This window comes from Topomyia yanbarensis, chromosome 1, assembly GCF_030247195.1.
Source record: "Topomyia yanbarensis strain Yona2022 chromosome 1, ASM3024719v1, whole genome shotgun sequence".
NCBI lineage: Eukaryota > Metazoa > Arthropoda > Insecta > Diptera > Culicidae > Topomyia > Topomyia yanbarensis.
The window spans coordinates 39,876,149-39,893,078 of NC_080670.1; the positions used below are offsets into that span (position 1 = coordinate 39,876,149).

General features: G+C 38.9%; 2 protein-coding genes across 2 annotated transcripts; one reads left to right on the forward strand and one right to left on the reverse strand.

The window, feature by feature from the left end:
• The first annotated feature begins 2,661 nt into the window (after positions 1-2,661).
• LOC131677410 (potassium channel subfamily K member 9) lies at positions 2,662-5,382 on the forward strand. Its single transcript, XM_058957217.1, has 3 exons — positions 2,662-3,105; positions 3,979-4,597; positions 4,659-5,382. The coding sequence occupies exons 1-3, from the start codon at positions 2,979-2,981 to the stop codon at positions 4,927-4,929; spliced, it is 1,017 nt and encodes a 338-aa protein (XP_058813200.1). The 5' UTR covers positions 2,662-2,978; the 3' UTR covers positions 4,930-5,382.
• Positions 5,383-5,836: 454 nt separating this feature from the next.
• LOC131677411 (large ribosomal subunit protein uL24) lies at positions 5,837-6,627 on the reverse strand. The gene is made up of 2 exons (XM_058957218.1): positions 6,505-6,627; positions 5,837-6,392 (listed from the first exon to the last, which is right to left on the reverse strand). Exon 2 carries the CDS (start codon positions 6,386-6,388, stop codon positions 5,933-5,935), a length of 456 nt encoding a protein of 151 aa, XP_058813201.1. The 5' UTR covers positions 6,389-6,392; positions 6,505-6,627; the 3' UTR covers positions 5,837-5,932.
• Between the last annotated feature and the right edge of the window lie 10,303 nt (positions 6,628-16,930).

The window sequence follows — 16,930 nt, forward strand, 5'->3', positions numbered from 1 at the left end:
TTCTACTATATTTTCTGCTTATAAATATCAGCAATTTTCATAAATAGGCACCTATGGCGTTCATTCGGACATTTTCATAAATTTCATAAGACTGTCTTATGAAAATAATAAGAGATGGATTTGGAAAATTTCCCCTCCAAATCATAAGACAAACTTATAAAATCCATTTAAAATCCTTATGTCTGAAAGTCATAAGACGTTTTTATGGAAATTCAAAGCAAATTTTGCTCAGTGTAGACCAGCGGAGGTACTTTTATCGAGCCAAACAAACTGTCAAAATTCGGAGCCAAACGAGCATGACGTCATACAATGCAAATAAGCAGAACAAGTATTGCGATTTTATATAAAAAAAAATATTTTGTTATTCACAGTAGGCTTCACTTTTCATGTTCGTGTTAGTATTTTACAATGTTATTCAGAAAGATATTTATTGTTTTCTATATAAAAGAATAAAAAACATTTTACTTATGCTCTTTTTCATCAAATTTGTGTTTTTTTAAAGAAACTGGATTTTTTTTGCTTTTCTTAATTTTTTGTTGCTCAGTATCAAACGTATAACTTCTCTTTTGATTCACATATTGAACCACTTGAAAAATTATTTTAATAAAAAAAAGGTGATCGAATACAGTCGAGCACGTTCGAGCTTGCACACTTTTGGGTGATGCCAGTTTAACGCGCTTGTTTTTCTAGTTGCCAGTTTTGCGGTTTTCACATCCGCGAGTCTATTACTATGAGTGTTTATAATCTGGAAATCCGACGATCTCAACTGCCCTTGGCAGTTCCAGTGTTAAATCTGCGTTGTACATGATATTCCAGAGCGTTGGCCGAGTCTGGAACCCTGAGGTACTCCCCCAGTGACCCCAATCGACCTCTGCCTCATGTTGGTTTCGTAGACCAATACTCGGTTCTGGAAGTAACTTTTCAGAACCTTGCAGAGATAGTCCGGAACCCGCATTCTGTGCAGCGCTACGGTGATCGCTCTCCAGCTAGCACTGTTGAACGCTTTCTTCACGTCTATCGTTAGCACGGCGCACACGGTAAAAAAAACTTTACCCATTTTATGTCTTCAAATTGCCCATTTTCGGAAGTTATTCGAGCTGTTGGTTATTTTTTTGTTTCTAACAATGAGTACTTTTTATCCATTTCACAACTACTCGATGAGGTAATGTCAATGGGTATATTGATCTTGATAATGGGTGAAAAATCCGTAAGCATTATTTCAAGCGAGTTAACCTGCAAACTAAGGAACGTAGTGAAACCTGCAAATTATCGCCCTGCATCGGAGTCCGTGGCGGAAACGGAACATTTCGGCAATGCTCCGAAAACAACGTCTGTTTAGACTACTGAGGATGTTGAAAATAAGCGCCAGTTCGGCATTTTTAGAGCAGCTAAAAGATCCAGCCATCAAAATTATATCCAGTTGGCGGTTTTATTTTGTTAAGTAGTTTTAGAATAGGATTTCTATCTGGATTCCTATACTTTTATAAGGAAACAATAATGTGAAATGAATGTTATTTTATGTTTTTTTTAAATTCAGAAATAATTCTATTGACAGTATTTTTCATTCTGGCGCGAATTTCATGAATGGGTATTTTTTACGCATTTTGTTGTAACAGTTCTGCGAAAAATAATGGGTGAAACATACCCAGGTTGACGTACTCATTTATGGGTACAAACGCTTTACCCATTTAATGGGTTATTCCACTTTTATTGAAAATGAGTAGTTTTCTACGCATTAATGGGTACTTGATTTTATCAGTGCATAGCGATTACCCCTCTTTTGCTTCAATGCTTTCTTCGCGCTCGCGATGACTGTGTGGATGGCGTCCACCGTCGATATCCCTTTCCGGATCCCGAACTGCCTCTGGGATAGTCCGTTCTCACTTTCAGCGTAAGACGTCAGCCTGTTGAGTATGACCCTTTCCAGAAGCTTACCAAGAGTATCCAGCAGGTATATAGGCCAATAAGATGCTGGATCTCCTGGTGGTTTCCCTGGTATTGGTAGGACCACCAGCTTCTGGATCTACCATCCATCCGGGAGGTATTCACGCACAATATCTTCGGTACGATACGTTTTGACGTACCTGAACATGTGAATGGCCACACGATAAAGGCATCCAACATATCCTGACGGAATGGTGTCGTGACGTTGAAGCTCATGTATCGTCTGAATCGGGCTTTATGAAACAAAACAATAAATATGGGCGTGCGAAGAATTCCAGTTAAACCCATTCCGTAACGGGTTCAAAATTTTGTATGGAGTTATTATATATAGATTCTAACTCAAAACAACCGATTCTGACTAAATCGGTTCCACAGTCGGTTGTTGTTGCATTTGAGCTGGAATCCAGCGTCAATCCGGGACTAGCTTAGTTCGCTCGTTTCGTTTTGGCTTGTGTGCGCTTATTATTTAGCCCGGATATGTTGCTATGGTTCATAATATTCAGCATTATTAATGCACTCAGGTTAGTCAGTTTCACGGTCAAATTAATAGGACAATGCACAAGAATATAGTTTTTTTTTATTAAACACGTGTACATCAACGCAACGGAAATATTGAACTGAGCGGGATATCTCAAAAGAGTGAGTAAAATAAATAATTCTCTCCGCTCTCACATTCTAATCACAAGGATCAAGGATTTTTCCTCCTGTCAAAAATACTCGAATAAAGTGATTATGGTGTTTATAGTGATAAGTTCTGACAGACAGAAAACTTGTAAAATGTATCTTTTATCATCATAAAAGAACTACTTCCTTTTAAATACGAACTTCCAGTTGTGCCAAATCAGCAATAAATAGTTGAACTTTGCAACAACTCTACCACAAACGTGCAACTAGGATCACAAAATTTTATGACCTAAATCAATATAGTTAATGCCAAGTTCGCCAAAGGTTTGCTTGGCTCTAAAAAGTTTCGAACCAATCATACGCCTGATTGGTTAATAATTCAAACGATCAACGCTACTTTGTAAGAAATAATGAAACGGCAAAATATTCGAACCCTTTCCCTGGTGGTTTGCACCTTCACCTATCTACTGATCGGAGCCGCCGTATTTGATGCCCTTGAGTCGGAAACAGAAGCTCGGCGCTGGGAATTTCTGAAGAGTAAGTATCACTAGGTGAACAGTACCACTGATAACAATGTAGAAAGATATCCCGACTGCCGTGCGGCCCAGCCGGACAAGCAAATTGTCACGCACAGCGATTGTGACTATCGAGTTGTAAAAGTTTGCTCCACTTAAAAGACGACAGTATCATCCTCTGCCAACCACTCTACATTCTTTTGAATACAAATTTATCATCAGACTGAACTCGAGATGATGATTTTTGAAACACGGGTCTTACAACGCAATGTACAGAATTTCTACGTAATGTTCAACTGCTATCAAGTATTTCGTATGTTGTGAAGGTAGTTTTCCTCCTACTACACGTTTGATAAGATCATCAATGAAAGGCGGATCTTTTGGTACAAGTTGTGGTTGATGTACGATTTCATCGTAAATGGTGTGACCATTATAAAACCTGCATAGGCAATCCGCAATCGGTATTCAATGTGACTCTAAGGGTTGTTCATTGATTCCATTCAGTCATTCGCGAGACTGATTATTCCATACTATCAATACAGTACATAAACATTTACGTTTCTGTATTGAAAAGCACCTTATTTGGCCTGTGTTAAGCCAAAGAGGACCAAGCGCCATTTGGAGGTACCTTTCTAAAAATCGCTATCGCATCCAATGTAGCACTATAAACACTTACATCAATTTATTTCTGAGAACTGAAATAGTAATCGGAAGCAAATAAGTACCCTTAAACTTTCTATGATAATGGTAAATTATCGAAAAAATAATTTTTCCATTAAAAATACCGGGAAAAAAATATGGCGCTCAGTTCGCTTTGGCTTGACGCAGGTCATTTGCTAATCTAGAATTTGCTACACAGTAACAGTAACCGTTAAACTTCGAATATTCATTTCAGGCGTTAAAGCCAACTTCGTCGCAAAGTACAACATCACAGCTGAGGACTACCACATGATCGAAATAGTGATAACAGAAAATAAACCCCACAAGGCAGGACCCCAGTGGAAGTTCGCCGGTGCGTTTTACTTTGCTACCGTCGTACTAGCCATGATCGGGTATGGTCACTCGACACCGGTTACGATCGGTGGCAAAGCGTTTTGCATGGCTTACGCCATGGTAGGTATCCCGTTGGGTTTAGTCATGTTCCAGAGCATCGGCGAACGTTTGAACAAGTTTGCCTCGGTAGTTATACGGCGGGCGAAAAGATATCTCCGCTGTCAACAGACAGAGGCTACCGAGATGAATCTGATGCTGGCCACCGGATTGCTGTCCTCGGTTATCATCACGACTGGAGCGGCCGTCTTTTCCAAGTACGAGGGGTGGTCTTACTTCGATAGCTTTTACTATTGCTTCGTTACGTTGACGACGATTGGATTCGGAGATTATGTAGCGCTACAGAATGATCAAGCGCTAATCAACAAGCCTGGCTATGTGGCGCTCAGTTTAGTGTTTATCCTGTTTGGACTGGCTGTCGTGGCTGCCAGCATTAATCTGCTGGTGCTACGATTTATGACAATGTAAGTGATCGTCACGTGTGATGCGTACTAACTGACGATATGTTTTTATTTTTTTTTATAGGAACGCAGAAGACATCCGTCGGGAAGAGGCCGAGATGCAGTCGTCCGTTGACGGGCTGAACTACGAGTGTGAATCCACTGGAAAATTATTATCATGCGCTAATCTGAACTACTGTTCCGAAATTGAGGAGGAAGACACTTCGGTTTGTTCGTGCACATGCTTGGGAGGGAACAGTTTTACGAATCACGAAAATGAATTTCTTTTGGATCAAGGCTATCATCCAGCAGATATCATTACCAGTACGATAAGTTTGAAGCGTATGTCTATATAGGCGCAAATCAATAGCAGGTAGCGCACAACACGAAAAATTGAATAGAGTGCTTCAAATTTCTGTGAAATTCTATAACTTTCTATTGTCATTGATGTTATTTATAATAGCTAGTACTGAAAGTAGGAAGATATTTGCGACTCATACCAGTGATAACGGTGAATATTGTAATATAAACTGAAAGTGTAAAACTAGTGCAAGTTTTAATGTTCGTATCGAACACACATGAAATCTTTAATTTAAAATTCGATGTATAGATATGAACTGTACTGTATTAAGCAATTGTTTACTTTTATGAGTTTATTTACTACAAAACTAAACTGCGTAAAAATATTTTATTTATCTACTTAGCAATAAAAATAACTCACCAATAGTTTTTGCTAGTCAGTACCATATAACTCTGTAGTATTATTTTAATATATACTTTGAACTGATCCTTAATACCCATTCAATTAATAAAACCATTAATTATAAAAAATCGCATCACAAATGAATTACAGCTATTCGAATGAAATTCCATGAATTGTAGATAATTTGACACGTCTTTTCGTGTTGTAGTCAGAAGCTTTACTTAACCTTGATTACAGCATCATATTGCTCGTACATATGTATTGCTCCCGTCTGGTATAATTTTTTGCTGTTGGATGACACAAATTGCCCTTGATAAAGTCTGCACGTTCCAGTTACTTTTTGGAAGAAACCGAAATCATTGAATGTTAAACAATCAGAAAACCAAACAACCAGTGTCCCAATGTGTTCTTTGTCAGCTGATACCATGAGGTATCAGATGGCAAAGGAACCCTTGATATGGTGCTCTAGCGATACCTGTGTGATAGCCAGCAAAGCTACACGAAAAGAGCATATCTAGGGAGCTTCTCCAATTCCAGGTACTAAAAACACAGAAAAAGCATTAGATTTCTCTTAATTTATTGTTTACTTTCTTAAGATGCAACAACAGCCCAAGCACCTCGCGCCCATTGCATTGTACAAAATAACGGCAAATTGTTTACGAACTGGTTTCCATCGCGGAAGCGGCAGCCGATTCTTCAGTGTACTTGCCCTTGTCCTTGGCCAGAGCCGCCCGACGTCCGCTCGCACGGCGATCAAGGATCTTTTTGCGATCCTTGTCCATCTTCAGCTTGACGATCAGGCATTTGGATGGGTGCACACCGACATACACATTGGTTCCGTTGGCCTTCTCGCGCTGAATCCGCTCAATGTACACGACAAATTTCTTACGGTACACCTGCACTACCTTACCGACCTGGTTTCCTTTGTAATGTCCGCGGACCACCTGCACTTCATCGTCCTTACGGATCGGCATCGAGCGTACGGTGTACTTTTGTTTTAGTTCCTTGGAAAGTGGTGCAGACATCAACTTCCTTCGGATATGGGATGGGGCCTGGAAATGGCGTTTGCGGCTCTTGCGCCGCGACGAGGAAACGTTTCTGTTCAGTTTCATCTCACTGAAAAAGAGTAAATACACTATTTTAAATTAGCTACGAAATCGTCACTAATTCAGCTTCCGATTCTACATAACATAAAAACTTTTTGTAAGGCAAAATCAACGAAACTCACAATTTATTTCTTTACACCCGAAAAACGCGTGTTTCACGTAGTTCAAGATGTCGGAAGGAAAGAAAGCAGAAAATATGACAAACTGTCAGAAAGAGGCATGCAACGAGAAGCAAAACAGTTAGGTTGGCTGAAAATTATAATCATGCAAAAGGGATAGGAATCGATGTACTTTTGATGCCAACATCTCAGAAGGGCGCCGTTTAGTCATTCGAGAAAACTACACGGTAAAAAAACTTTACCCATTTTATGTATTCAAATTGCCCATTTTCGGAAGTTATTCGAGCTGTCAAAAAATGGGTATTTTTTTGTTTCTAACAATGAGTACTTTTTATCCATTTCACAACTACTCGATGAGGTAATGTCAATGGGTATATTGATCTTGATAATGGGTGAAAAATCCTTAAGCATTATTTCAAGCGAGTTAACCTGCAAACTAAGGATCGTAGTAGAACCTGCTAATTATCGCCCTGCATCGGAGTCCGTGGCGGAAACGAAACATTTCGGCAATGCTCCGAAAACAACGTCTGTTTAGACTACTGAGGATGTTTAAAATATGCGCCAGTTCGGCATTTTTAGAGCAGCCAAAAGATCCAGCCATCAAAAATATATCCAGTTGGCGGTTTTATTTTGTTAAGTAGTTTTAGAATAGGATTTCTATCTAGATTCTTATACTTTTATAAGGAAACTATAATGTGAAATGAATGTTATTTTATGTTTTTTTTAATTCAGAAATAATTCTATTGACAGTATTTTTCATTCTGGCGCGAATTTCATGAATGGGTATTTTTACGCATTTTGTTGTAACAGTTCTGCGAAAAATAATGGGTGAAACATACCCAGGTTGACGTACAAGGTCTATACTCATTTATGAGTACAAACGCTTTACCCATTTAATGGGTTATTCTACTTTTATTGAAAATGAGTAGTTTTCTACGCATTAATGGGTACTTGATTTTATCAGTGTAGCATATAATGCACAACGAACATTTGCGAAAAATTATTTATTCTGATTGCAGTTGAAAATCCAAATAGCAAACTTGCGCCTTTCAACATTTCTCCTATTTTCAGCGTGCGCAATAAAATGCAACTAGTGTACATGATGAGAAAGTTGATTTTCAACAATGTCCACCAGATTCTGATTGGTAGGGGCAGATTACTTGTGATGCATTTTGCAAAATCAACAAAATTAAATGCATTTTCTTGCCATCAAAATAGAAATTTAGAATGTATTTTGCGTTGCGTGTAAAGTACGATTCACACGATACATAAAGCTTCCGTCACCGGTACGGAACGTCAAGATTAGTTACATGCAGTTAAATGGAAGCATTCACACACATCAACGGCAGTAAAGTAGTGCGCGTTATAGCCCGCATAAATGTGTACCATATGCCAACCATTGCATCAATCGTTTCAAAACTATTTTCAATATGGTTCGTTCAACAATAGATTAACCATTGCCTAGTATAATATTGAACATAACCAGTGTCGTTTTTCCATACTCGACTATACAAACAACGGGTTGTTAAGAACAGTCACCATACCAAAATGTGCTGTTTTCCATATACATTTTGACAACATACCATTCAAGAACCATACAGATTATGGTGGCATGCATATTTTAGGTCTAGCGATGGATAAAATATTAGCTGGAGAAAAAAATCTCTTCCCTTCACATTTCAATTCTATCGATTGATGAAATATTATTTTGCTCTCGCCATATTCTGAAGAATGCTTCGTTGATACTAAGTGGACTGACACTTTATCCAATTGAGCTATCTCCGTAATATTGTTAGACGAGGATTTTTGACCATCTTAAGCTACAGATTTTTGTAGCAGGGTAAACAGATATGCGAATAACAAAGCCCACCAGAGTAATATTAACCTCTGGCGCCAAAAGACAATGTAGTATACAAATCTCCAATATAGGATACACGGAAGGTATTGGAAATGGTTACTAAAATGGGTATGGTAGTATAACAGTTCAATCAACGACACGACCTGAAACTTGATGAAAAATTGTGAAAAAAAATGATCCGATTCATTTACTGCCAGTTACCAGTATATTGAGTGACCCCTTGATTCGAACGAAAAAAATATTTCTTCGGCAACACTTCTTTGTTTATTGATTTTCAGTTGCTATATAGCAACCATGGTATGTAAACATCAACTGCCTAGTTACAGGAAAAACTGAAGAAAAAATTGGCATCGTAAGCACTCCCGTTCTTCTTACGAGGAACCTGCAACGGTTGTAGAAACAATAAGCGGTTATTCTTCAAAGAATCCATCACCTGAGGTTGAGCACAAGAAGGTAATGAGGTCGAATTTCTGTATTGTATACATTAATTAAACTAATGTAATTCTGATTCCAGAAGAAGGTAATAGGGATCTTTAGGGGTGTGCGGGTTAAGGCATATTCTGATGCAGATTAGTACTGTGAGTTAATATCTCAGTCCTTTTTCAATTTTTTTGGCCCGAAACTATTGAAAAAACATTTTTTAGTTTGTTTCCTTTAAGGACAATAACACATCCAAACCCATGAGACTTGCACGACTCTATAGGTTGCCTTATCAGATCTACCATAGTTTGCAGATTAAACTTGGGATGGCAGGCTGCTAGCGGATTGACAAAGTACCAGATCATGTTGTGTGGGGTGCTGTCCCGGTTAACAATGAGGCGAACGAGACATTAGCAGAAACGTCATTTAGTAGGACAACTGTCAGTTTGCTGGTTGAATTTAATTTGGTTTTTTTAAATTTAAAAATCATAAAAGAATAATTAAGGCTTAAGAATAATATGAGTGTACTCGTAAGGACACTCGCTACCAATACATATGAAAAACTGGCACATTTTTTCCAAATTAAAGATCCCTATTGTCTAGTTTAGAGACTCCAGCGATAGAGATCCGATTTTGATGCGCTTTACTGTCTAACAGGTGTACTCCAACCCAAACAAACCAAATCCGAGAGCGGAAATGCAAAATTCCCAACCAAAGCTTAATAAACTGAAAAAATAAGTTGCACTCAACAACACTCGCAACAATAATAGTGCAGTGCTTTAACGAGTGAGCTCACGCAGCGGAGCCAGTGTGATGCGGTTCCGCCGCATATCCTAGGCCAAGGATCCGAAGCGGCGTAAAGCCTGGAGGTTCCATTGAACGAGGAGTTGATCAACCCGTCGCCGGAGCCACAAGCACACCTGTGACCCTCTCGCTGCACGACCCACTCAAACACTTAAAACCGACTGAGCGGCTGCGAAATCGGACAGCACACCAGAAAACGATGCGGCGTAGCCACACTAGTCAACCGAACACTGATTAATGTGGGTACGCCACATCGCCTTTTTATGTACTGTCTGACGGCGTTGAGGTTCTATTGAAGGAGGTATTGATTAGCCCGTCGCTGAAACTGCAAGAAAACCTGTGATTCTCTCGTTTGCCCGGTTTATTCAAATAGTGTTCGGTTGACTAATGTTAGTGTTCGGTAGACCAGCGTGGCCACGCCACATCGCCCTTCTGTGCACCGTCCGACCTCGCCGCCGCTCAGTCGGCCCCAAAACCAGCCATAGCCTCCACACTTGGGTAAACCGGGCAAACGAGAGGACCACAGACTTCCCTACAACTCCCTCGACGGGTTGATCAACGCCTCGTCCAACGTAACCTCAGCGGCCCCACGCCGCTTCGGATCCCTGTCCTCGGATATGCAGCCAAGCCGCACCACAGTTACTCCGCTGAATAAGTCCGCTTGTTAAAGCACTGTCATTGCTATGAGTGTCACTCATTTTTTTCAGTTTATCAAACTCTGGTAAAAAATTTCACACTTCCGCTCTCAGACTTGGTCCATTTTAGTCAAAATACACCCCTTTGGCAAAAAATCGCATTAAAATCGGACCTCCATCACCAAAGTCCCCAAACCAAACAATTGCCCAGAAGAAGAAATATAAAGGAAGATGGAAAACGTTGCTCTCGTTCCGTTGGCCGAGGAAGCAGTCCTGTTGCTAGACATCGAATTCCGGAAATCGGTAGAAATGGCGGTTCCTCGTCGCCCCAAACGTATCGAATGCGGCGTTGAGTTGGAGTAAGAATTGCAAAGGGCTGCTTGTCTGCCGCAACTTAACGAACCATTAAACGAGTGATCCCAGTGGGTACTGACGGTCAATTTTCTATCAGTGGGTCGCAACAGACAGTGACACTGAAGTAGCAGCAATTTGCAAGGACAAAATTGTATCTCCTTGAATCACATATGAAAAATATAAGCGGTTTAGCAACAGTGGATATTGTAACTAGTCTATTTTATACTTTTCGAAAATTCCGCAGTGTATGCACGATTAATCTGTTAAGTAAAATTTTTCGTTGTTGGGACTCAATCATTCGAGCCCGAACCAGAAAGCCATTTTTTATCTCATTGTAAGTTGCATATTAATGATTACGAATATTCGAGTAACAACATTATTGTTTAAGATAGTGAATTCAACTGTTGCTGCATGTACCATCTAAGTGTGTCGAACCTTCCAAGCGATATCTCACGTATCAGAGAACACTCAGCCTTATTCTGGGCGGCGTGTGACGACTAAACTCACCTCACTTTACGTGACATTTTCACCCGGTTCTGAGAGTCGACTCGGGTGAGGTGAGATTCCCCATTGCCGTTAAATGGGCATCTTACGTCACCCGAAGGGACTCTTCAGAATTGGGTGAGAAAAGTCACGTAGAGTGAGGTGAGATTAGTCGTTTCACGTCACACGCCGCGCAGAATAGGGCCGACTGTAGTAAGATGCCTCGATGGAGTGAGGGGAGCATCGGTCGGACAATGAAAAGGATATTGAAGCAAACAAAGATCTGACCTTCAGTAGTCACTTCACAAATCTTTAATACTCAATACACAAATGGAGTGAGACTAAAACCCAAGCTACACAGCTCAATCGTTCGTTCAATCGTGATTAAATCACTCCAGTGATAACCTGCCGGATCAAAATGAGCGGCTTGTACAACAGAGTAGATTTGCATATCTTTCAAAGTTCAGCTCATGATTTTCATTCATCTGAAGGCCACTTAGAACCAGGCCCAGGAAGTTCTAACAAGGACGGTAAGATTGGTGATCTGTAAAATTTCTAGAAAATGCTGGAGCGTGGGTACGCAACACGTTACACAAGTCTTCAGTCAATGAACCGAGAGTTACCTCTACCTGCAAAATATGCGGTAACGACGTCATCGTAGCCCCATCACTTTAACCAGCGTGTGCCGCATTAGACAACGCTGGCGAGATCAGCGAAAACGAGGAAATAGGGCATCAAACACAGCACTAGGATCTGTCACCCATGCAGGCAGATATTATAAAAGGGGTAAATTTTAGTGACCAGTTTGACCATATTCATGCCGGGAGCGATAACTTTGTGCTGTTCAACTATTTCTGAATCAGGTGGACTTCCGTGCACACGATAAAGCGCCATCGGGCTGGATGTGAACTTCTAATCATATTTTGTTTTTATTTATAAGATACTAAAATCATCATTGCCTAAGACGCTTGATTTATACCTTTAATATGTTCAATCGATTAATGTCGTGCTAACCAAATACATTAAATTCGCGTTAACATTTTTGCTGCACTATCCCCCGAACTAGGCAAGGGAAGACGTTTTGATTTTAGGGAGCGATTTGTCTGACAAAACATTCGGCCATTCGAGGGTGCTGAAAGTAGGATGAGTCGTAAATAGCTAGTTCTTAATTTAAAAATCACTCACCTCTGGAAAGCAGCGCTTATTTTGCAGTTTATTACCGAATATACTTTTCACCTTTGCAGCCAACGTCGACGGTTTAATTATTTTGTTGCTTTATTTTCGTCTGCGTAACCAGGGATTGCAACGGTGTATAATCGTTGTTAGGAAAAAATAACAGCTTCATTACTGCTGCTAGTTTCATATATTTTCTAACCATATATCAAATTTGACAGTACCAGTTACCTGAGTCACTGAGGGGTAGTCAGATTTGAGATACAGTTTTGGAATACAAGTGTCTAGTCGTGTCGTTGGTTCAATTATAATGGTGAAATATATCAGCAGTATTCCCAATATGGTGAGCATTATACGAATAGTTTGGAAATGGTTCCGAAGATTTTTGGAATGGTATTGTGCCTTGCAGGATAATCGCTCGATATGCGATTATATGAAAGCTCAATTGAGATAGGCGCGTGACAGCCGCCTATATAAATGTATAGGCAGCTTTTTCCTTGAAGCTTTCGAAAAGCACACAGCTGGCAGAAAAATAAAGCTCCACTGAAATCTGCTTGCGGAGCAACTGCGGCTATATTTGATGCGCCTTTCAGACGCCCGCAATGTGAGATTTTATTATAAGCGCGACAATATTTATTTATACGGGAGGGCATCATTGTGCAAATAATGCGCACAACTTCCGATAGAACAAGAGAAAATCTAGAGCTGTTTTTCATTAGGGGCCATGCACTAATTACGTAAGGGCATATGGGGGGAGGGGGAGTTTCAAAATATCTTACAAATTCTTATCTGAGGGGGAGGGAGGGTTTGTCCTTTCTTACGTAATATCATAAAACAAGTTTAAAAAATTAAATCCATAAGGAAAATATTCTTTTTAATAAGAAAAGGGAACTATTTTCATTTGTACCATATAATCCTTGTATATCAAACAATATGAGTGATTTTTTGGGTCTTGGTTGTACATTGTTCTGCTCGGGAACTGGAGTCACAAAATGCCTTACAAGTTAAGAAGTGTTGATACTTAGGGGCAGATCACTTGTGATGCATTTTGAAAAATCAGCGAAATTAAATGCATTTCTTTCCATCCAAATAGAAATTCAAAATGTATTTTGCGTTGCGTGCAATGTATTTTGCGTTGCGTGTAAGACGTCAAAACCCAACAAAAAACTAGCCCTATATTCAACACAACGTCGAACAAAGTGGATCAGCGTAGGACGATTGTTAAACAAACTTTTGTGCGAGGGAGTGCAAAGTTGATGAAAAAATGGAAATTAAATGCATTTTTTCTAATTTGATGCAAATTTGTTATACATTCCTAGAGTGATCTGCCCCAAGGTTGATACCCTTCGTGTTGTTAGACCGACTTTGTTCTTTTCAAACGTTCGATTCAAACCCGCAAGGTATCTGGAAAATGTTGTAACATGCGATTGTCAAAGATCTTGAATGTCGAATATTTCCAGAGTGTGAACTGTATTTTAATACAAGAAAATTCGAAAATGGTTAACTCGGAGCGTACGATAAGAGTCACAGCTGGAACTCAGAATAATTTCATGCCAGAAGAGGTTATAAAGTCTTTTAAATTCTACATCACAAGAAAATAGATTCAAAGGAAGTGGAATATAGCAAAGCAGATCATGCGGACCAAATTGGAGTTACTGAATATCTGACAACAGTTATTATTTCTACTGGGCGAGATTGATATGCAATTAAAATTCTGCAGATGATTACAGTTAAATTTTGTCATGATTTTTCTTGTAATAATTCTATACATATCGTTTTCGCTATCTTATTATTTGATGAATTAACAATTCGATTTTTTAATTACGATAATCATGATAAGACCTTATGTAGGAGGAGGGGGAGTTCACCAAAATCTTACGAACTCGTATCTGGGGGGGGGAGAGGGGGAGGTTGAAAAGCTCTAAAAAAGCCTTACGTAATTAGTGTACGGCCCCTTACATCATTTCTAACAAAAACGTCAAACGGAGAAATCGCGTGTGAAAATTCCCTTGTAACTTTTAAATTTATTTAACAATTAAAGTACATAGAAGGCTATTAATTCAACTATTATCTCTGCATTTACTCATTGTAGGATCGTATAAGCATATTACATGGTTTTACCGAGGATAATATAGAGATAATTGATAATAATTATATTATTACAGTTTGCCGATCGCTTTTGCTATTATGCTCTTTTACATATGTGGTCTTGGCAAAACCGTTTGTAGATGGTACATTTTACATGACGTTTTGACAGGCGGGCTTGTAGATGTGATGTGTTTCCTATGCTGTATTGGCGATTCTACGTCGAAACCGCTCACAGATAGCGCTGGAAGCAAAGTGTTGCTGATTTGATTCTGTTCTGTCATAGTGCATATATTTTCTGTAAACATTGGTAAAAAATAACTTTTAAACACCAAATCACCGACCAATTTGTTGACAATTGTTTATGAAAATGAAGGAAAACCATCATTTTATAAGATGACGAGTAAACATCTAGCGAAAAGGGTGTAAAACATAGTGGTTTCTAATATTATTGGCAGAGCTATATGTCTGCTGTTCCGAAATGTAATTTGTTGAGCACCGTAGCCGCCGCAACATCATTTCCCGTTCCTCCTAAGTTAAATTAAACCTTCATGAGATGTAAATTCATAAAACTCTCCAGATCACGCGAGAAAAGAATATATATTTGGCTTATTTATGGAACGATTTTTTATAACCACAATAATATCCCGATTACATTTCGAAGAAATGTATGAGCCAAATAGTTGCAAATGCCTGTAATTTCAAAATAATTGCAAATAAAACTAAATTTCTTTTTCGTTTCATTCATATTTTGGAAGTGGTAAGCTTTTTCCGAGAAGAAATTGAATGTTTTGTTGTAGGCTACGACTTACTTGCGGGTGAAAAAAGGCAAACTGTATCACTTTGCCAGTTAATGCGCTGAATCATAGGTGTCGCATGACAAATTTGGTTTTGCCCCAAATCGCCAATTGCAATCGAGAGTGTAGATATGAGGTTTGGTATTTGAAAAAGATGCTAACCCGTATAAATAAATACCATTCCAGAAATCTTCGGAAACATTTCCTAACTATTCATACACACAGAAAAAAAGTATTGTTAAAAGTAAGAGTGTTCCGCTCTTAGCAAAAAACAACCCACGCCAACTATTAGGTTGAAAGTAAAACTTTTAAATTTACCAAGAATAATAATCAAAGTAAAAGTTTTCCTTTTAAGCAAATGAAGAATAGTACTCAAAACAAAAGTTTTATTTTTAAACTAAGAGTATGCGTTGGTTGTTTTTTGCTAAGAGTGAAAAACTCTTATTTTTGCCAACATTTTTTTTCTGTGTATAATACTCACCATATTGGGAATACTACTGATACATTCCACCATTATAATTCAATTATTATACTACCATACTCATTTTAGTTACCATTTCCAATACCTTCCGTGTATCCTATATTGGAGATTTGTATACTACATTGTACTTTTGTGCTAGAGGTTGATGTTGCTCTGGTGGTCTTTGATATTCGCATATCTGTTCACGCTGCTCCAAAAACCTGTAGCTTAAGGGACCATCCATAAATGACGTAGCATTTTTTGAGCGATTTTTAACACCCCCCTCCCCCATCGTAGCATTTCGTCACAAACTTCTAAATACCCCCCCCCCGCCTGGTAATTACGTAGCTTGACGGTAACTCTACCCTCGTCCCCTCGTCCCCGCAAAATTTAAAAAAAAAACTAAAAAACGATGATAGTTATTCCCCTTTAAAAAGCTACGTAGCATGACAAGACCCCCTACCCCCCTGTCGTCACACATAATCACAAAATACAAAACACCCCCCTCCCCCATATAATGCTACGTCATTTATGGATGATCCCTAACATGATCAAAAATCCTCATCTTGCAATATTACCGCGATAGCTCAATTGGATAGAGGACAGTCCAGTTAGTCTCAACCAAGCTCTCATCAGAAGATTGCGTGTAACAAAATGAAATTTCATCAATCGATAGAATTGAAATGTGAAAGGGAAGACGTTTTTTTTCTGCGCCAAATATTTTATACATCGCTAGATCTAAATGTTAAAAAAGAATATTTCGCAGTGATATACGTACGAAATATTCTTTGTATATAAACAATTTGCCATTCACGGGACGGCAGTTGACAGTAAGAACTGTCATATGGAACGTGCTATAAAAAGCTCGGAGATGTCATCTGACAGAACGTCATGTGACAAAAGCTTCAAGTGGGTAACTTGAGCTTTTGTCACCTTGCATGCCACCATAATCTGTATAGTTCTTGAATGGTAGGTTATCAAAATGTATAAGGAAAATCGCATATTTTGGTATGGTGACTGTTCTTAACGACCCGTTGTTTGTATTGTCGAGCATGGAAAAACGACATGAGCATGGTTATGTTCGATATTATACCAGGCAATGGTTAATCTATTGTTGAACGAACCATATTGAAAATGGTTTTTCGACGTTTGATACAATGGTTACCATATGGTACAGATTTATGCGGGAACTACAGTCGACTTGGTAAAACATCACAATGCAAAAAATCACATCTACAAAATGTTAGCAAAACTTTGATATACAATATGTGACATTTTGACTTAAGATTAAATTATCACGTGAAGAGTTATTTTTTCTATTATTTGTAGATGATAAAGAGTCAATTCTTAGCTTGTATTT